Source organism: Xenopus laevis, chromosome 7S (genome assembly GCF_017654675.1).
Source record: "Xenopus laevis strain J_2021 chromosome 7S, Xenopus_laevis_v10.1, whole genome shotgun sequence".
Lineage (NCBI taxonomy): Eukaryota > Metazoa > Chordata > Amphibia > Anura > Pipidae > Xenopus > Xenopus laevis.
The window spans coordinates 4,332,549-4,354,990 of NC_054384.1; the positions used below are offsets into that span (position 1 = coordinate 4,332,549).

General features: G+C 44.8%; 1 protein-coding gene across 1 annotated transcript; it reads right to left on the minus strand.

The window, feature by feature from the left end:
- Positions 1–979: 979 nt before the first annotated feature.
- On the minus strand, positions 980–21,836 carry lpcat3.S (lysophosphatidylcholine acyltransferase 3 S homeolog). The gene is given in 13 exon segments (NM_001094004.1): positions 980–1,859; positions 3,381–3,496; positions 5,662–5,820; positions 5,920–6,067; positions 7,308–7,474; positions 9,109–9,195; positions 10,436–10,544; positions 10,684–10,862; positions 12,055–12,092; positions 12,734–12,827; positions 14,538–14,644; positions 20,320–20,427; positions 21,644–21,836. Coding segments are annotated over 12 exon segments (1,404 nt in total). The 5' UTR covers positions 21,738–21,836; the 3' UTR covers positions 980–1,859; positions 3,381–3,382.
- Between the last annotated feature and the right edge of the window lie 606 nt (positions 21,837–22,442).

Sequence of the window (22,442 nt, forward strand, 5' to 3'; positions counted from 1 at the left end):
GGAAGCTTTGGCAGAACCCAGGGTAGACGGGACCCTAGCTTCGGCGTAGGTGGACCCACCCGCTTATGAGGTTTCTTCGAGGACACTTGGGCAGCGGAGCCCATGCCTTCGGGTAGGACTCGGAAAGGACGATTCAATATCATCAGTGCAGATAAACCCATCTGTAAAATGCACCTTTGACCTGCCCATCATGGAGGCAATTGATGTTGAAGGCTTAAAGGGAGCAGGGATTTGTATTATCTCCTCAGCGGCTCCATTGTGAGCACAACACGAGTACACAGGGCAACTCAATATTTACTATAGGTGCCCTCTTGCAATTGTGAGCATCTCGTGGCTGTTAATCAATACAGACAGTGTTGTACTTGATTTGAGTGTGATCAGGGCTGCAAAGTGGAGATAATGTGGAGCCAGACATTTACTAATGAGTGTAACCAAACAGTGAGAAGGACAGCAGGCTGAAAAATATTCTGTACAAGGTGCAGCACAATTGCGTTTTATGCAACACTCAATGCACCCTCAATGGCTGTGGAATTCTGGGAAAATAAGCTGCATTGGGAGGGAATGTTTGCATATATCTGTAAGCTTGTTATGCGCTAGGGGGGGCCCAGTCTGAAGGCCAGTTAAGGGGAGATTTGGGATGAGTGCTTATTTGTACCCTGGGTACCCCTGGAACTATAGCAGGGTGACTGTTACCCCAATGTTTCTATATATCTGTAACCTTGTTATGAGCTAAGGGGGCCCAGTCTGAAGGTCAGTTAGGGGGAGATTTGGGATGAGTGCTTATTTGTACCCTGGGTACCCCTGAAACTATAACAGGGTGACTGTTACCCCAATGTTTCTATATATCTGTAACCTTGTTATGAGCTAAGGGGGCCCAGCCTGAAGGCCAGTGAGGGGGAGATTTGGGGTGAGTGCTTATCTCACATTTGATTCCAAATACTGGTGGCAAAACATTGACTCTTCTTTCCAATGTACAGTATTTTTTTTTTTTTAATTAATTCATTAAAAAACAATAACATCTGCAGTGGTATTACACATCTGTGTATATATACAGTACATATAATGAACTGCATTTGTGCATTTACACACACACACCATGCACTCTGGTTTGATTCATTGCTGTCAGGATCCCATTAAACATGTGGCAAAGGAGGGTTTACTTGGCCGAGTGCTTTATTGCAACTCTGGTGCTTTTGGATCTATAAAAGGCAGGATTCAGCTGTGGAGAGGCTCAGCTATCGCATAACAACATAATCCAATCAGAGAGCGCTATTCAGCAACACAATCCAGGGGTGCTCTGATTGGAAGATGTGTTGTTATGGATACACAAGAGCCGCTTCCATTGGTACATTAATTCCCACATTAATCATGTTGTCCATGACCCGAGACGCCTCCCAGTGATGTATCAAGGCTACTCATTAGTATAGGAAAAATAGATCATATAAACCCTCCTCTGTTATAGCTGCACTTTGAAATGAGGCCGGGAACAGACAATAATCTGATGATGATGAACGAGTGCAAGCTCCAGCGTTGGTGGGGCACTTACACTCTGCTGTCGGCAATAAGGGGTCTTCAAAAGTCTAAAAAGTTCAAGTAGAGTGTCCAGGAAAGTTCTGCAGAAGGTAGAAAAGTCTATAAAATGGGGGGGATTCTGTTTTCCCCCCACAGGGTTACCAGTGCTGATAATCATTTTGTAATTAAAAAATAACTAATTATAGCATTTTTCAGCATCCCTGGCAGTGTTAATGCCCTTCCCTCAAGTCAACCTTATTCAACCCCATCCAGCATGGATTGAGCCGCCCTTAACAAAGAGCAGTTGTGTGACCAGCGTCTCCAATGGGCAAGGAGTGGTGTACAATCTGGGGAGACAGAGACGTCAGCTTAGTGGGGTCGGAGGAAACAAGGTCATCATAGACAGAGAGACAGTGGTTAAAGGGGGGCTCCTTTTGCCTAGAACATGTATAAGAAATCACCAGACATCATGTCTCTCTACATGCAGGATTTGTGCAAAAGGCAGTTATTTTGTTTGTACTGAAATCAGTTAGAGTGAGCTCTAATATATCTGCTAGGAAAGGAGACCCCCCTATAAGATATATTGGATCATTCATCTGACACCCAACTGCTGCATGAAGAGGCAATGAAGAGAAACAGATGCTGAGAGAGGAATAGTGAACATAAACTTGATTATTTCAGAAACAATACAGAATATTTAATGGATTGTATTTAAAAAGTTTCTAAAGGTGGCCATACACAGGTCGATAAAAGCTGCCAACAGACCAAGCCAGCAGTTTATTGGCCCGTGTGTGGTGCCCCCCGACGGGCTTCCCCGATAGATATCTGGCCAAGAGTTGACCAGATGTCGATTGGGCAGAGGTAAAAATCCCGTTGATGCGGTCCCGTGATCCAACTGCCCTAGGGACCAACAATTGGATCAGTCAGATATTGAGCACCTCTCTGTGTATGGCCACCTTTACTTGAGTATGGTGAAGCTTAGATTTCATTTGCGTGATCGTTCCCCTTTAACATGGATGTAAACAGATAGAGGGGATAATGTAATCACTGTAGCAAGAACTGCCCAGGTCTAGTAACCCATAGCAACCAAGAAGCATTTTTTTGTGCTGACTGGTTGCCGCTGGTCTCTAGAGCCCGATCGCCTGTCCCAAATGAGCTTCCTGGTTCTTCTCTAAGTCCACGAGGGACAAAAGGGCACTTGTGTGTGTCCCCTGGGCTGATGGCATGGGTACAAGTTGCAAGAAGGGAGTATCATTATCCCAGGGGGTAAACAGCTGCTCAAAAACATGAAGAGGAGCTGAAGTTTTGGGCCAATAGTAGGGCCAGAGCCAATGTACTGGCACGGTGAAGATGGGAATGTAGGGGAAAAGCTAACTAAAGGGGTGGTTTACCTTCAAATTAACTTGCAGTATGTTATAGAATGGCCAATTCTAAGCAACTTTTCAATTGGTCTTCATTATTTATTTATTTTTATAGTTTTTTTACTTAATTGCATTCTCCTTCTGACTCTCTCTAGCTTTCAAAGGGGGGTCACTGACCCGGACTGCTCTGAAAGGCTACAAATGAATTGTTATTGCTACTTTTTATTACTGATATTTCTATGCAGGCCCTCACTTTTTCATATTCCAGTCTCTTATTTAAATCAATGCATGGTTGCTAGGATTATTTGTACCCTAGCAACCAGATGGCTGAAATTGCAAACTGGAGAGCTGCTGAAGAAAAAGCTAAATAACTCAAAAACCACAAATAATAAAACATGAAAACCAATTGCAAAGTGCCTCAGAATATCCCTCTCTGCATCCTACTAACAGTTAATTTAAAGGTGAACAGCCCCTTCAAATAAGAGGACGAGACATCGAAACACTTACCATCACTGAGATTTCTGCTTGTCCTTCCGTGGCACCAGGACTCTGCGCAGATAAGGCAGTGCAAAGAGCAACAATAGAAAGAACACGTGGCCTATGAAATAGACCGACATGTAGACCTGGACAGAAGGACAATAAAGGGAGAAAGATAAGCAGAGAATTTATGGTCAAAGAGATACAAATGTATGGACTGGCCTGGCGCTGAGGTGCCCATAAATACAGAGATCTCTCTCTGATATGCCCACCTTGAGATGGGTGATAGGATGATACAACCGTGGGCCCTAGGGTCCAACAATCGAATCAAAATGAAAGAATCGGATCGCAGGACTGCATCAGCTGGCAGATTTGGTCTGCAATCCGATCGGATTTTTACCCCTGCCCAATTGACATCTGACTCCCAATAACCTGCCAAGGGGACAACAGCATGCACAGCAGGGAGGAGCGTTTGTTCTAAAAAGGGGGATATGAAAACTAGGGATGCACTAAATCCACTATTTTGGATTCGGCCAAACCCCCTTCGCGAAAGATTCCGCCGAATATCGAACCACACCCTAATTTGCATATGCAAATTAGGGGTGGGAAGGGGAAAATATTTTTTACTTCCTTGTTTTGTGACAGAAAGTCACGTGATTTCGCGCCCCGCATATGCAAATTAGGATTCGGTTCGGCCGGGCAGAAGGATTCGGACGAATTTGAATCCTGTTGAAAAAGGCAGAATCCCAAAACAAATCCTGGATTTGGTGTATCCCTAATGAAAACAATGTTGGGTGCAGCGAAAGAGGGAAGGTTCTACATATTCCACTGGTTCATAGGAAATGATAGAAAAACCAGTGTCCCCAGCACAGCTCCTAAATAACATGATGTGCCTCCAAAGTTCAAATGGCCCTTATCTACCTTTATCCCTATGAAACATAACCACAGTCCTAATAGTTCAGCCCTTCCAAACTCTGGGACTTCATAAAAACCTGCCCAAAGATTCAGATTGAGAACTTACTGAGCTCTGCCAAATATTTCCTGTCCAACCCCGAGTGATCTCATTGTATGAAACACGTATCAGTAGAGGAGACGGCAAACACATGCCGTGAGTTATCTGCCCTTGAACGTTGGAATGTGGTCATTAGCCAGCTGGTTACTAATTGCCCAGTTTCACCTCTTCCTCCTTCTCACTGAGAACTAACATCTATGAATGACTGATCTATGTAGGTCACCCAGTCACCTGCATTCATGGCTTAAAGGAGAACTAAACCCTTTTACATACACTCAGAGCATTACTCAAGAGCACCAGGCCCTAAGTTGGGCAAACATGGTCATGCGGTTTGGCTTGTGCAGGGGATCCAATGTGTGTAAAAAGGGTTTAGTTATCCTTTAAAGGTTGGCTTTTTAGTTCTGCCCTTTCCTCTCCCATTCTGTATGTTAACTCAAATAACCGTGGTTTAACACATTCTGTGCCCTATATCCGAAAAACTGTAAAACCTCAGACCATGGCAGCACCTGCTGTTTCTTCATGTCTGTGCTAAACAAAAACCACTTCCTTTTTACAGAATGACACAGATGTTCCCCACTTAAAGCAACAGTGGAAATCTGATGTATAAAACTGAAAAATACATTTTTTTTTATCTGTTAATGTTCTATTAAATATAATAATTTATCCATTTAAAGGCGCAGCCTTTTTGAAAATCAAAATACAGGTGGAAAGGTTTTCTCCTCCTTCACATCAAGAGGCCAGAAGAAATTTAGAGCTTTGCTAGTCATTAGTATGAAGGATGTACTTTACCCTCAGAACAGACAGATTTGCTGACCGTCCAATTAAGGAAGGATCTATTGCAGCATCACAAGGCGGAGGTTACTGAAATACAAAAATCTCTTTCCATGGCCCCATGCCTCCCCCACATTATTAATTTCTTTATTCCCTGTTGGCTCAGAATGCTGGGAGTTGTAGTCAATGGGAACTCGGTGTTTGCTATCGTAGAAGCAGAATTATGCTTGTATTATGTATATCCCTTTACAAAATGCCACATGGGTACATCAGCAATAAACTATGGTTTTACACTGTTCAGAGTTATGATGAACTTGCTTTGCTGTGATGTTTTTGCTTAAATAAATACTTTTTTTCTCTAGAATGGCCCTTCCTGTCAGTGCAGCAACCGTGGGGGTTAAGCCTCCCCGAGCTGAAGGTCTGGAGGTTGAGCACCTGGACCCCCTGTCCTTTTGGGTAAGTTCACCACATTTTTCACTGTATACGCAACTGAACGCCCCCCTTTTTACAAGCTTATGATGAACTTACCTTGAGCCACTTGTCCCAGGTAAAAAGGCAGAACGGAATCAGTGGGTACCCCATGAAGAGCCAATGGATACACTGCTGGAGCACATATATGACAGGGCGCAGTAGAGGTATGGAGCAGATGTGTGAGAGCAGGGGGCTATCCCTTATCAGCTCCACTGCCTAAAACAGAACAAGCCAAAATACTTTGTTAGATCAGGAGGCTGTAGGACATGGAAATGATCTGTCTCACAACCCTTAGCGAGATCCTTGTTGCCTCACCTGTCTCTCCACTATAACAATTAGAAACTCGAGGGAGAAGCAGATGAAGTAGCCAGAGTGTAGCCCATGCCAGATGGCCAGGAAGAACAGAGCAGCGGCTTGAGAAATTGCTTTATTGCCCAGGAAACGGAGGCGCTTGAAGATGTATCTGGGGAGAAGAGGGAGTGGAAAGTCAGCAAAATGATGCAGGTGTATGTGCCGTAGCCAGCCACCAAGCTACCCTAATGCCTTCACAATTCCTCCATCTTGCCCTGCAAGGCTTAGGGTCAGGGCACACAGGCAAATCTCCTCTTCTTTGGAGCGACTAATCTCCCCAAACTGCCTTCCCGCCGGATAGAATGTAAATCACCGGCAGGATGGCACTAGGAGCGCTTCGTTTCTAAAGTCTTCCAAAGATTCCTCGTGAGGCAACTTCGGGCACATTCGGAAAACGAATTGTGCCGAGTGCCATCCTGCCGGCGATTTACATTCTATCCAGCGGGAAGGCAGTTTGGGGAGATTAGTCGCTCCAAAGAAGAGGAGATTTGCCTGTGTGCCCTGACCCTAAGCCTTGCAGGGCAAGAGGAGATTTGTCTACGGGCGACTAATCTCCCTGAATCTGCCTGTGTGCCCTGACCCTTAGAAGCTAAAAAAGCATTGCATTAGCAACTGTATAACCAGCTTAATCCTCATTCAATTATAAAATGAACCCTCAAAGGTGCAGAAAGATGAATCTCTTAGCAGACAAACTAAACTTTCCTAAGTGGCTTACACCACAGGTGTGCATACCAGGAGTCTTAGATGAAATCATAGACACTAATTACACCAGAACTAGATACAGAACACTCCTATACTACGCTATGAAAACAATTTGCAATGACATGGATGGGTCCTCCCCCCCCCCCACAGTACAAAACTGGATCACATTGGTAAATCAGACTTTACCTCTTATCAAACTCACCTTATTAGCCAGGGGCTCACTAAAGAGATTCGAAAAAATCTGGAGCCCATGGGGGGGAAGCGGGACTAGGGGGCCATGGCTCTCTAACGTGAATGAGAACATACACAATACATTTAATGCATACAGAATTGGGTGCAGCTAGCCCTAATTGCTAATAGGGGGAGTTGGGAAAGCCCAAAACCCCCCCTAGGTGAACAGATACCAGTTCAAGAGTCAGGAAGATAAGATATACCAGCTAAATTATTGAAGGTAATATGTGTGTTATTTAAATAGTCTGTAACAGAAAGGATATTACCTTAATGGCATGTGTATGTTTTATGAGTTATAAAACAATAAATATTCTACCTTTAAAAAACAAAAAAGGTGCTAAAAGATGCCGACTATAATATACACCAACAGGGGTCCATTAATCAGGTAGAAGCACACGCTGAAGGACCCCATGGCTTACCTTGCCACCCAAGCGTTGGTGTTGATGTTGAAGCTGGAAATTGTTCCTGTGAATAGGGGGGTTGTCTCAAATTGCCACACCTTCATGTTGGCACAGGCGTCCCATTGGGCCCTCCCTGTATCATCTTTTCCATTGTACCCCAGGCCCGACAGAATACACACCCCTTCCTATGACAGGAGAACAATGGAAGGCATTACTATAGTCAGTACTATAGGAAGGCATTACTATAGTCACGGCTACTCTCTAGTCATGTGTTCCACCAAGCTTGGAAGCTCTTGCAATGTAGCAATGATGCATAGTAATAGACATACACATAATGGAGGTGTGCACCTTAAAGGACATGTAAACCCCCCACGCAAAAATGTAATCACTTAAGAGCTTTTTTGAAATCTCTAAATACCTGCTACTCTGGTTGTTAAAAGGTTAATAGTAAGGCTGCAGCATCCCCTTAATCACTTAGGATTCCTTCTGCTCCTCTAACCCACTCAGCCCCCTCCCTCGGGAATTTCCTTTGGCTGTTGGCTCATGAGCATGCTCAGTTCTTCTCAACTCAGATTAACCTCCAGTATAACAGCCAATGAAGAGATGGCATTGCTGGTCACCATAGAAACTCTGCTCTAGCGGTCTGATCCTGTTTTTAAATCCTAACCCCTCTTCTGATCTCAGAGTAACCATTACAGTGCTCAGTTCAAGCAGAGCTTTTCATCATAGTAAATTCTGCCTGTGTAAGCCTGCATTCTTTAATTGCATGAACTTTACATCACATATGTTTTGTTTGCAGATATAAATGCACTGATGAGGGAAAATGGCCCCCGGGTAAAAGCTGCTATTTGTTTTAGGGAAATGTAATGACGCTGGCAAACGGAGGGGATGAATGCCGTACAAATAATGCCATTTGGGTGGGGGAGATGTGCCCAACTTATATACATGGTGAGAAAATGTAGGCTTTACATGTCCTTTAAAATGAACTATTCACAGCATGCAGACCACGTTTCTTAAAGGAATTGTTCAGTGTAAAAATAAAAACTGGTTAAATAAATAGGCTGTACAAAATAAAAAATGTATCTAATATAGTTAGTTAGGCAAAAATGTAATTTATAAAAGTGACTGGATGTGTAACATAATAGCCAGAACACTACTTCCTGCTTTTCAGCTCTCTTGCTTTCCACTGATTGGTTACCAGGCAGTAACTAATCATTGGTTACCAGGCAGTAACCAGAGACTTGAGGGGGGGGCACATGGATCATTTCTGTTGCTTTTGAATCTGAGCTGAATACTAAGGATCAATTACAAATTTACTGAACAGTTATGTCCCATGTGCCCCCCCCCCCTTATAGTCACTGACTAACTCAGAGTTAGAGAGCTGAAAAGCAGGAAGTAGTGTTACACATCCAGTCACTCCAGCCTTTATACATTACATTTTTGGCTAACTAATTATATTAGAAACATTGTTTATTTTGCACAGCTATTTACCCAGTTTTTATACTGAACTGTTCCTATAAATGACTCAAAAGCCCTATTCTCCCACTCTCTTGTGCTCAGCCTTTTGGCTGCTCTTCTCTCGATTGTTATTTTCAGATTATTTTTGCCATTTGTTGAGACAACTCCCTTTCGGTTCTAAGCTGGTTCTCGTCTTGCACGTGGATAGGGAGGTATGACCTGTGCCAATGTGTGTGCAGGTATATTGTGAAAACATACAAATATGAAGGACAGTCACATAAATAAAAGTTTTGGCAGAACATCCCTATTTATGGTTTGTGGCACAATATCATAACCCCATGTCTCCTGCCTAGACACTCACCGTCACCAGCCAACATGTGACATACTTATATAGTATGACCTTGCCCCAGATGGGAATGTAAGCACAGCGATACCAGAATGGCTGATTCTGTAAAAAAAAAAACACAAAAAGAGAAAATAAAATATATGCAGAGTTGAGATTATCAGATTAATATGCCCCATGCCATTCATACATACATAGTTATTACATGCCACTATCTTGCCCACTCATAACTCCTGTACCATCCACACCTTCCATAGATCAACCATAGTATCTATTATCTTAAAGTACAACTTGTATCACACTGGGCTGGGCAGCAAATATTCTGTAATGGAACAATAGCCCCGACCCACCCACGGCAATTCAAACCGACTCCAATACTCCCATTGATCACTAACCCCTATGCCCAGGGCTGTCATCAGAAATCACATGGCCCCATATGACAAAATTTCATGGGCCCCCCGTGCTGCACCCACCCCACTACAAGCCCCACCCACAAGTCCAACCCACAGTAAAAAAAAAAAAAAAAACATTGGTGGCTAGGGTCCCCACATGTTAATAAAAAATGAAAAAACATTGGTGGTCAGGGCCCCCCATTAAAAAATATTAGGGATGCGCTGAATCCACTATTTGGGATTCGTCAGAATACCGAACCAAATTCTAATTTGCATATGCAAATTAGGGTCAGGAAAACGTGGAAAAAAACCTCCTTTTGTGACGAAAAGTCACATGGTTTCCCTACCTGTCCCTAATTTACATATGCAAATTAGGATTCGGTTCGGTCAGGTACAAGGATTCGGCCAATTCCTGCTGAAAAAGGCAGAATCCTGGATTCGGGGCATCCCTAAAAAAATATTGGTGGCTAGAACCCCACATGGTAACAAAAAAATTGGTGGCTAGGGCCTCCCCACATTATGAAAACATTGGTGGCCAGGGCCCCCCTTAAATGTCCATGTAAAAAAAAAAAGTGGGCAGCCTTGTCTCCCCAGAAGTTTAAAAAAAAATTGGTGGCCAGGGTCCCCCTCCATACAATAAGGGTTACCTTTAGGGGGACCCTGCCATGTTGCACTTACTTGATTAGCAGAGCCCACCTGCTGTCATTGGTCACAGAATTTTAAGTCCCGGTAAAGCTGAATGGTGATTGGAGGAGCTGGAGGGGACGTGCAAACCTCACTATCCAATCCCTGAGCAGCTCAACTCTGTGACCATTAAGGGATAGGGATGTAATTAAGTAAGTGCGGCTCATTAATTAAGTAAGTGTGGCTCAGCCGGGCCCCCCTTTCCCTCTGGGCCCGGTACAACTCTCCCCCCTGATGGCGGCCTATGCCCCCTGCCCACTCCCTCTCACCGCAAACTCGTCGGTTAGGAAGTAGCTATCAGGCAGGTGGGGTCCAAACACTGTGTAGATGACCAGGGAAAAGAGTCCAAGGCAGAGACGATTCATGGCAGGCCCGATGCTAATTAGACAATAAGCAAAACATTCATCTCACAGCACAAGGGCAGAATTATTAGTATTATTATCATGTATTTATTAACATAGCTGTAAAGTAAATGTATTTATACAACTAAATCACATGTAAAGGTTCTCTCTCTTACCTGTTTGGTCTCTGTCCGGGGACATCAGTCAGCTCTCCTCTCACCAGCTTCAGATAGCTGCACATAGAAAACTGAGGCCCCACTAAGAACCCGCCGTAATAATAGGAAAAGCCACAGACTTCAATGAGCGAAGGGACACCAGGCACTGCAAAGCGCTTCTGCTCCTCTGTAAGTGACTCCTGAGAGAGACAAAACAGGAGACAGAGTCACTGCATCATAAACACCAACGAGAGTCTGATCTTCAGCAAGACGGTAAGTGGTTGTGGGTAAGTCCAGATTTACAGCTTTTTTTCATCTCTGCTTTGTCCTGTCAGAAGCAGCAAAGTACAGTTTGGTTGGGGGGTAAAACCTATGGATACATGTTTGAGTGGCCTGCATACTGGCTCAGGCCCTTTGCCAGGACTCCTTTAAAGGAGAACTAAACCCTAAAAATGAATGTGGCTAAAAATGGCATAATTTATATAGTGAACTTATTGCACGAGGCTAAAGTTTCAGCTTGTCAATAGCAGCAATGATCCAGGACTTCAAACCCCAACAGGGGGTCACCATCTTGGAAAGTGTCTGGGACACTCACATGCTCAGTGGGCTCTGATTGGCTGTTGAGAAGCTAAGCTTAGTGCTCGTCACTAATTATCCAGCAGAAAATGAGTTTCCCTGGCTGTAATATAAGCTCATGCTACAGGTTTGCTGATTATTCAATTCTGATGCTAATTGCACTGGTTTCTGTGCTGCCATGTAGTAATTATGTGTATTAATTACTAATCAGCCTTATATTGTGACATTTCTATTCTATGTGCACTGTATATTGTGAGTGGCTCCCTAAGCTCAGTAAGTGACAGCAGCACAGAGCATGTGCAGTGAATCAGCAGAAAAGAAGATGGGGAGCTACTGGGGCATCTTTGGAGACACAGATCTTTGCTGCTAAAGGGATGTGGTTGCCTTGGGCTGGTACAGAAGCACAAAACATCATGTACAACATTTCTACCTACTTCTTTAGTTAGGCTTTAGTTCTCCTTTAAGCTAGCAACTTCCAAAAGTCTTAAAAGTGTCTGGCTGCTCTGAGTTCAAATGCAACCACTACAGAATGAACTTGTCTACCTTGTTACTAGGGAAAGCTTCTATCAGTGATAGTAGTTACTCTCTGTAACAGGGGTTAAAGGAACACGAGGTGACCTGGCAGCTGAACATGGATTAGAGCAATGGAAGCTGTAACCAGAGCTGCTCTTTATCAGAGTGTTTACAAGCTGCACGGGTTACAGCACTGGCTCAGTGACAGTCTGATACGAGGCCAAACGGCATCTCATACAGGTTCCAGTATAATCAGCTGTGCCTCCACATATCTGGCACAAGCCCATTCCTGGAACTACTTACCTGCTCTTTGCCACCATCGTAATAGTCAAAGGTGAGCCCTAGAAAAAGGAAGATAAATGTCAGAGAGTCAGAAATAACTAACGTCTCATTTACCCACTTGATTCTTATGCCACAAAAACAAGTGTTTTAACCGTGTCACCTCTTTGTCACCTCTTTGTGTGTGTCTGTATGTGTGTGTCTGTATGTGTGTGTGTGTGTGTGTGTCTGTATGTGTGTGTGTGTGTCTGTATGTGTGGGTGTCTGTATGTGTGTGTGTGTCTGTATGTATGTGTGGGTGTCTGTATGTGTGTGTGTGTCTGTATGTGTGTGTGTGTGTCTGTATGTGTGTGTGTGTGTGTGTGTGTGTGTGTGTGTGTGTGTGTGTGTGTGTGTCTGTACGTGTGTGTGTGTCTGTATGTGTTTGTGTGTCTGTGTGTAGAGACAGAGGCATTTCCCCACCTCTGTGTTCCCCATAAGTGTAGTGGGAATCATATATACACAGAGACGTAACTAGAGGGGGGCGGGCCCTGGCGCGGGACGTGCAGCCGGGCCCCGCCCCCCTCCGTACGGCCGGAAAATCTGCAGAATAGAGTGGCGTGCGAGCTGCGGGCCCTGGCCCTATCGCACCCCCTGCTCCCCCGGTAGTTACGCCATTGTATATACAACTATGTTAAATGTGATACCATAGCAGTATACCTACCTATGAGTTTGAGGGTAAGAACACATTGAGGCATTGTCCACTTGATGTCATAATTTTCTGTGGCTGTGTAGTAATACCCGCAAAGTAGGTAGCCCTGAAAATGCACAGAAACATGAGCCATCTCTACTGGAAGTAGCAACTAACTCTGCTGCTTAAATATACACACACACACACACACACATATTATCCTCTGAAAGAACATTAAATTGACATATAAATGGTTTTGTGATCAGTTGCAGAGACTACATCCCAGTGATCCCAAAAACAGGAGTGCAAGCGGCCTTATACAAAACAGGACTCCATGTTCTGCACAGACTGATGTTATCCAGAAATCTATAGTTTCTGCACTTAACAAGCCCTTTGGTCTAAACCTGAGCCACCCCTTTTAGGCATTCTTGGCTAAAAAAAACCACCCCAATGCCCCGCCGTCCGAGCCATTTTTCTTCTCCGACGGATTCTATAAAGATTTAGGCTCCCAGTTTGCACAATACAAAGAGAGCCAGTGACTGTTTGCAATCAGTGGTGAGAAGTGAGAGAGATAAGTATTAGGGATTAAGTGTGTAATTGATGCTTGTCATAAGAGTCGGCCATGCTGGAATCAGGCCAGCGCTCTCATTAATTAGGCTCCGCTGATTGGTGCCGACTGGGAAACAGGCAATTGGGCTCAGCAGAGCCTTTTTATGAAATGAGCATTAGTAAGCAGAGCCGTTTTTCTGGCCTCCTATACACCTTGCCTAAGTGTCAGTGTACAGAGAGGAACAGTGATTACTTAAAGGGCATGTAAAGGCAAAAAATAAAATCCCATTTTTACTTTCTTTATTGAAAAAGAAACCTATCTTCAATATACGTTAATTAAAAAACGTCTACCATTTTTATAAGAAACCTGACTGTATGCAGTGAAATTCTCCCTTCATTTACTGCTGTGGATAGGAATTGTCAAACGGTCCCTAACTGCTCTGCATGGAAACAATCATACTTATGAACAGCAGGGGGAGCCCCCGCCTTACTTCCCAGCCATGCAGAACTCAAGCAGCTTTCTTTGTTTCCCTGTAGAGCAGTCGGCGACTGTGTAGAGATTTGTATTGGATTTTATTTTGCCTTTACATCCCCTTTACTGTTTCCAACTCCAGCTGCAGGGACAAAGATCATGGAGCCAGATTTAAACAGATAAACTGGGATTCTATTTGGAGGATTATTTTGCTGCAGCCACTGGTTCTTCAGAGTTGGAGAAAGTTTGTATCAAACAATACAAAAACTATAAAATCCACTGATTCGTTAAAAGTTTCATCATGAAAGTGTCCCTTTAAAGTAGCCTTATGTAGAAACAGTCAGAGAGTTACAGTTACACAGTTAACCTCTATTTTAAGATGGCAACTCAATGACTTGTCATAGAAACGGGGAGCAGCTGCGTGTTCCAATGGCAAAGTCATCAACCACACAAAGGAAACTCACAATATTAGACTCTATTTGGCCCCTAGCAACCAGATGGCTGAAAGTACAAACTGGAGAGCTGCTGAATAAAAAGCTAAATAACTCAAAAACCACAAATAATAAAAAATGAAAATCAATTGCAAATTGTCTCAGAATATCCCTCTCTTCATCCTACTAACAGTTAACTCAGAGATGAACAACCCCTTTAAGCAGGTGGTGGACTAAATTTGACCAAATATGGAGAGATTAGTGTGTTTAGTGAAACTGTCAGTATGTATATGTACACAGCACTTTGTCAGAGATTATTCAGAATTCATGTGAAAACCACGGATCCATCCCTGCCCCACCCCGTGCAATTGTAACTACCACTCACCATTTGGAAGCAGAAGCTTGTTAATACAGCAGTTATGGTCCTTCCCATGAGCCTCAGAATGAGGAAATTCAGTACGACACATAGCAGCGAATGGTACAGCTGAGATCCTACATGCGAAAAATAGCACATTATACAGGGAACATGTATTAAAGATGCACAGGCCAGGGTGGGGGTATTACAGTTGCACGGGCCAGGGTTAGGTGTATTATAGATGCACGGGCCAGGATTGGGTGTATTACAGTTGCACGGGCCAGGGTTGGGTGTATTATAAGATGCACAGGCCAGGGTTGGGTGTATTACAGTTGCACAGGCCAGGGTTGGGTGTATTATAGATGCACAGGCCAGGGTTGGGTGTATTACAGTTGCACGGGCCAGGGTTAGGTGTATTATAGATGCACGGCCCAGGGTTGGGTGTATTACAGTTGCACAGGGTTGGGTGTATTATAGATGCACAGGCCAGGGTTGGGTGTATTACAGTTGCACAGGCCAGGGTTGGGTGTATTATAGATGCACAGGCCAGGGTTGGGTGTATTAACAGTTGCACAGGGTTGGGTGTATTATAGATGCACAGGCCAGGGTTGGGTGTATTACAGTTGCACAGGCCAGGGTTGGGTGTATTATAGATGCACAGGCCAGGGTTGGGTGTATTACAGTTGCACAGGGTTGGGTGTATTATAGATGCACAGGCCAGGGTTGGGTGTATTACAGTTGCACAGGGTTGGGTGTATTATAGATGCACAGGCCAGGGTTGGGTGTATTACAGTTGCACAGGGTTGGGTGTATTATAGATGCACAGGCCAGGGTTGGGTGTATTACAGTTGCACAGGGTTGGGTGTATTATAGATGCACAGGCCAGGGTTGGGTGTATTACAGTTGCACAGGGTTGGGTGTATTATAGATGCACAGGCCAGGGTTGGGTGTATTACAGTTGCACAGGGTTGGGTGTATTATAGATGCACAGGCCAGGGTTGGGTGTATTACAGTTGCACAGGCCAGGGTTGGGTGTATTATAGATGCACAGGCCAGGGTTGGGTGTATTACAGTTGCACAGGCCAGGGTTGGGTGTATTATAGATGCACAGGCCAGGGTTGGGTGTATTACAGTTGCACAGGCCAGGGTTGGGTGTATTATAGATGCACAGGCCAGGGTTGGGTGTATTACAGTTGCACAGGCCAGGGTTGGGTGTATTATAGATGCACAGGCCAGGGTTGGGTGTATTACAGTTGCACAGGCCAGGGTTGGGTGTATTACAGTTGCACAGGGTTGTGTGTATTACAGTTGCACAGGGTTGGGTGTATTATAGATGCACAGGCCAGGGTTGGGTGTATTACAGTTACACAGGCCAGGGTTGGGTGTATTATAGATGCACAGGCCAGGGTTGGGTGTATTACAGTTGCACAGGCCAGGGTTGGGTGTATTACAGTTGCACAGGCCAGGGTTGGGTGTATTACAGTTGCACAGGCCAGGGTTGGGTGTATTATAGATGCACAGGCCAGGGTTGGGTGTATTACAGTTGCACAGGGTTGGGTGTATTATAGATGCACAGGCCAGGGTTGGGTGTATTATAGATGCACAGGCCAGGGTTGGGTGTATTACAGTTGCACAGGCCAGGGTTGGGTGTATTACAGTTGCACAGGCCAGGGTTGGGTGTATTATAGATGCACAGGCCAGGGTTGGGTGTATTACAGTTGCACAGGGTTGGGTGTATTATAGATGCACAGGCCAGGGTTGGGTGTATTATAGATGCACAGGCCAGGGTTGGGTGTATTACAGTTGCACAGGCCAGGGTTGGGTGTATTATAGATGCACAGGCCAGGGTTGGGTGTATTACAGTTGCACAGGGTTGTGTGTATTACAGTTGCACAGGGTTGGGTGTATTATAGATGCACAGGCCAGGGTTGGGTGTATTACAGTTGCACAGGCCAGGGTTGGGTGTATTATAGATGCACAGGCCAGGGTTGGGTGTATTACAGTTGCACAGGCCAGGGTTGGGTGTATTATAGATGCACAGGCCAGGGTTGGGTGTATTACAGTTGCACAGGGTTGGGTGTATTATAGTTGCACAGGGTTGGGTGTATTATAGATGCACAGGCCAGGGGTTGCACAGGGTTGGGTGTATTATAGTTGCACAGGGTTGGGTGTATTATAGATGCACAGGCCAGGGGTTGCACAGGGTTGGGTGTATTATAGTTGCACAGGGTTGGGTGTATTATAGATGCACAGGCCAGGGTTGGGTGTATTACAGTTGCACAGGGTTGGGTGTATTATAGATGCACAGGCCAGGGTTGGGTGTATTACAGTTGCACAGGGTTGGGTGTATTATAGATGCACAGGCCAGGGTTGGGTGTATTACAGGGTTGGGTGTATTACAGTTGCACAGGGTTGGGTGTATTATAGTTGCACAGGGTTGGGTGTATTATAGATGCACAGGCCAGGGGTTGCACAGGGTTGGGTGTATTATAGTTGCACAGGGTTGGGTGTATTATAGATGCACAGGCCAGGGGTTGCACAGGGTTGGGTGTATTATAGTTGCACAGGGTTGGGTGTATTATAGATGCACAGGCCAGGGTTGGGTGTATTACAGTTGCACAGGGTTGGGTGTATTATAGATGCACAGGCCAGGGTTGGGTGTATTACAGTTGCACAGGGTTGGGTGTATTATAGATGCACAGGCCAGGGTTGGGTGTATTACAGTTGCACAGGGTTGGGTGTATTATAGATGCACAGGCCAGGGTTGGGTGTATTACAGTTGCACAGGCCAGGGTTGGGTGTATTATAGATGCACAGGCCAGGGTTGGGTGTATTACAGTTGCACAGGGTTGGGTGTATTATAGATGCACAGACCAGGGTCAGGTGTATTCCAAATGCACAGACCAGGGTCAGGTGTATTCCAAATGCACGGGCCAGGGTTGGGTGTATTACAGTTGCACAGGCCAGAGTTGGGTGTATTATGGATGCACAGGCCAGGGTTGGGTGTATTACAGTTGCACAGGCCAGGGTTGGGTGTATTATAGATGCACAGGCCAGGGTTGGGTGTATTATAGATGCACAGGCCAGGGTTGGGTGTATTACAGTTGCACGGGCCAGGGTTGGGTGTATTATAGATACACGGGCCAGGGTTAGGTGTATTACTGATGCACAGGCCAGGGTTAGGTGTATTACAGATGCACAGGCCAGGGTTAGGTGTATTACAGATGCACAGCCCAGGGTTAGGTGTATTACAGATGCACGGGCCAGGGTTAGGTGTATTCCAGATGCACAGGCCAGGCTGGCTGCTCCAATGCGTCCTTATTGTTTTTTTATAGCCCTTCTATTGTGTTACATTCCCCAAACAAGAAGATGATACTATAAAACTATGGCAACATAGGTATTCCCCTGTACTAAGCACAATTCAGCAGGAACAATCCCTAAGTTTGCTCACAGTCTGTACAGAGAGATCCCATAAAACTATGGCAGTATAGGTATTCCCCTGTACTAAGCACAACGGGTACAGCCCCCACGCTCATAGCCTGTACAGAGAAATACTATAAAATGATTCCAGCATAACAATCAGCCATTTGATCTAATAAGTGGTTTTCCTGGCACTTCAGACAAGTGCAAATATGTATGTGGCTCAACAGAATTTCTCCATAAGTAAACCACGTGCATTGCTTCCTCTGCTGCAAGGAATAGTAACAGGACAAGAAAACCGGTTTCCCTGGACTCTACCTCCCCCATAAATACCCTCGGGGCCTGGTCTTATTGTCCTGGGCGGCTTCAACAAGAATTGTGAGGCACTAGCAGGCAGGCCTAGGTGACCTTGCAATGGTGAGGGGAGGGTGCAGGGGAAATAGTTTTATGTCCAAATCAGAAACTCAATTACATCATATATTTATGCACCAGGAATAGGTTCTAACCTACATTATACAGGTCATCACACATGTATTATGAGGGATAATGTACCCCCTACTGTAAATGATAAGGATATTAGAAATCACTGAGGGGTTGTTCTGTGACCATATAAAGGCACAAGGCTGCAGGCTGAGTTATACAGGGAACTCTGAGTATCACTCATGTATTATAAGGGATAATGTACCCCCTACTGTAAATGATATGGATATTAGAAGTCACTGAGGGGTTTTTCTGTGACCATATAAAGGCACAAGGCTGCAGGCTGAGTTATACAGGGAACTCTGAGTATCACTCATGTATTATAAGGGATAATGTACCCCCTACTGTAAATGATAAGGATATTAGAAGTCACTGAGGGGTTGTTCTGTGACCATATAAAGACACAAGGCTGCAGGCTGAGTTATACAGGGAACTCTGAGTATCACTCATGTATTATAAGGGATAATGTACCCCCTACTGTAAATGATAAGGATATCAAAAGTCACTGAGGGGTTGTTCTGTGACCATATAAAGACACAAGGCTGCAGGCTGAGTTATACAGGGAACTCTGAGTATCACTCATGTATTATAAGGGATAATGTACCCCTACTGTAAATGATAAGGATATCAGAAGTCACTGAGGGGTTGTTCTGTGACCATATAAAGGCACAAGGCTGCAGGCTGAGTTATACAGGGAACTCTGAGTATCACTCATGTATTATAAGGGATAATGTACCCCCTACTGTAAATGATAAGGATATTAGAAGTCACTGAGGGGTTCTGTGACCATATAAAGGCACAAGGCTGCAGGCTGAGTTATACAGGGAACTCTGAGTATCACTCATGTATTATAAGGGATAATGTACCCCCTACTGTAAATGATAAGGATATTAGAAGTCACTGAGGGGTTGTTCTGTGACCATATAAAGGCACAAGGCTGCAGGCTGAGTTATACAGGGAACTCTGAGTATCACTCATGTATTATAAGGGATAATGTACCCCCTACTGTAAATGATAAGGATATTAGAAGTCACTGAGGGGTTGTTCTGTGACCATATAAAGGCACAAGGCTGCAGGCTGAGTTATACAGGGAACTCTGAGTATCACTCATGTATAATAGTGAGTAATACAGTGAATAATTTTGCATAACTGTATATCCAAGTCACTGTATAACATTGCAACTGGGATTCCACCAGTTGGAATAAATTCAGCTGAAAACCAGTTGTTCCTGAAGTCACAGGGAGAGGGAGTTGCTGCTCTGGGACACTGTAGAACAGAAACTGAATGGAGCCACATTAGCATTTCCATGCATGAGACAGACTGGCAAATCCTGAGCTGCTTGTTTAGAGAGACGTATACTGTATAGTGTGAGTTGTCAGGAGACAGGGCCCTGTTTGTCACTTGCTTTCTGTGCCCTAGGGGTATAATTCAGCCACATTCCTGGCACATGCTAGTGTTTGATTTAGAAGCTACTCTATTTATCTAACGCTACACAGGACTTATCACATCCACTGAAGCAAAACAGACTTGTTCCATCCCTGTACAGGAATGTGCCAATATCACTTTATTCTATATAACTGTTGCCCCCTTAATCCTCACAGGGTGAGGCATAACTGCCAAATCACAGAGTCTGATGTCACTTCTAAGTCACATGATGTCCAACACAAGTCAGTGATAGGCTGGTTTAGGCAGCGGGTTAGAAATTAGAACAGTTGTTGACAACCAATCAGCATTTAGCTTCAGGTGGGCTGTGGAAACGGAAGCGAATGTGACGGGTTGCTACCGGTTACTAATTCAGGCCGTGCTGGTAGTTGCAGTTTAAGTAGAATCGCCCCCCCCCGTGCCACATACAAATGACTTCTACAGCAACTGGTCTGCCGAGTGTCCCCCTGTCCCCGAGCTGTAAACCTACCGAAGTTGAAATAGGCGATGCCGAGTCCGGTGACTGTGTTAAACAGGTGGATGTGGGACGGCTCCTTCTTATACAGAAAATATCTCTGGAATAAAGCCAAGGGGTATCCTAGGAGAAATAGTGATATGATCAGAGAAAGCAATGAGCAAGCACCCCCCACCCAACCTCTACCTTCAGAGAAGTTACCTCGGAGTTCCATGACCTGTATAACTCGACCTCGTACTTTTATATGGTCATGTAACTCCTCTGTCACTTATAATATCCTTATATTTTACAAGAGGGGCTACTTTAGTCACTATATAAACAGAGCTTAGCGATATCACCAGTTAAAACAGAGCTTAGTGATGTCATCAGTTATAAACAGAGCTTAGTGATGTCATCAGTTATAAACAGAGCTTGGTGATGTCATCAGTTATAAACAGGGCTTGGTGATGTCATCAGTTATATGTCATTAGTCATCAGTAACAGGGCTTAGTGAGCATGTCACTTGTGAATTATAATAAATAAAGTACCCCCTACTGTAATGTATAAGGATATTATAAGTCATCTCAGAGTTCTATGGCCTGTAAAAAAGATCTGGCCATTAAACTCCTCTGGGATTTCTAATATCCTTATAATACACAAAATCCATGAATATCCTTATAAACAGTGAGTGCTGATGTCATCAGTTATAAACAGTGAGTAGTGATGTCATTTCTGTCACATGACTCACTGAAACTTGTGTATTATAATAAATAAAGTACCCCCAGTTGTAAAATATGAGGATATTAGAAGTTACCTCCGAGTTCCATGACCTGTATAAAAACACTCTGCCTTCGGCCTCGTACATTTATATGGTCATGAAACTCCTCGGTAACTTATAATATCCTTATATTTTACAAGAGGGGCTACTTTGTTCACTATATACATTACAGGAGTGTATCACTATATATTTCTCCACATTCTCTCTCTGGCCCAATGACACCTTTGCTCAGGGCACATCTCTATGTCTCTCCCCTATTATTATACACACACATATATACATCTCTACTGCCTCTGCCCACGAGCTTTTTCCCCTTCGGTGGCACCAAGTGTCTCCCCATTCAGACAGCGGCCACATCACTGCTACTTCTCCCCCAGTGTAACAGCGCCCATATGTGTCCGTATGTGTCCGTGTTTCTCCGTATCAGTCCGTATGTGTCCGTATCAGTTCGTAGCTATCCGTGTTTCTTCGTATCAGTCCGTATGTTTCCGTATCCCCCTCAGTATAAGTTGTGTCCCACCTGCTCTCCCGAACTTCCCTCCCACCCTCCTCCCTACGACCCACGCTCCTTCCCCTCCGTACCAAGGAATATGGACAGAATGAGTTTCAGCGCCGGCTCCGAAGCCCCAAGAGCCTCCGCCACTTGGTTCAACACGGAACCCCCGGCCGCCGCCATCTTTCCTCTCCCCGACAGGCCTGACTCGTACCCGGAGCCCCCTCACACGGGCCACGCCCAGCCAGGATCGCTTCCGCATAGCCACGCCCCGCTCCCCGCTGGTTGGTTCGGAGAACATGAGGTGCGCGGGTGGGTGTGGCCCCTTCCTAAACAGCCTGATCCGGAGGAGCTCTGTGATTGGCTCGTGTGCGCCGGGGTTACAAGCGGTCAGTGAGTGCCAGGCTCTGGGCTTTATGTGGGTGAGAGGCAAAACGTCGCCTGGGAATAAAACGGCCGTCTCATGTCGATGTGTGGGGAAGTACAGACACCAGGCTTAGTCATCTGCTACATAGGCTAGAGGGGATGCTGGGACTTGTAGGCTCATCTGGTGACAAGCGTGTAGCATGTTGGGGACACCCTTCCTCACACCCGTCTCACACCCGTCTCACACCTCATCTGGATGAAAAGGGAATAAGAACTGGAGAGGCTCAGGATCATGTTCCCTGTGTCCAACACATTAAAGGGGTTGTTCACCTTTACATAAACTGTTAGTAGGATGTAGAGAGAGATATTGTGAGACAATTTGCAATTGGTTTTCATTTTTTATTATTTAAGGTTTTTCAGTTATTTAGCTTTTTATTCAGCAGCTCTCCAGTTTGCAGTTTTTGCTAGGGTCCAAATTCCCCTAGCAACCATGCATTGATTTGAATAAGAGACTGGAATAGG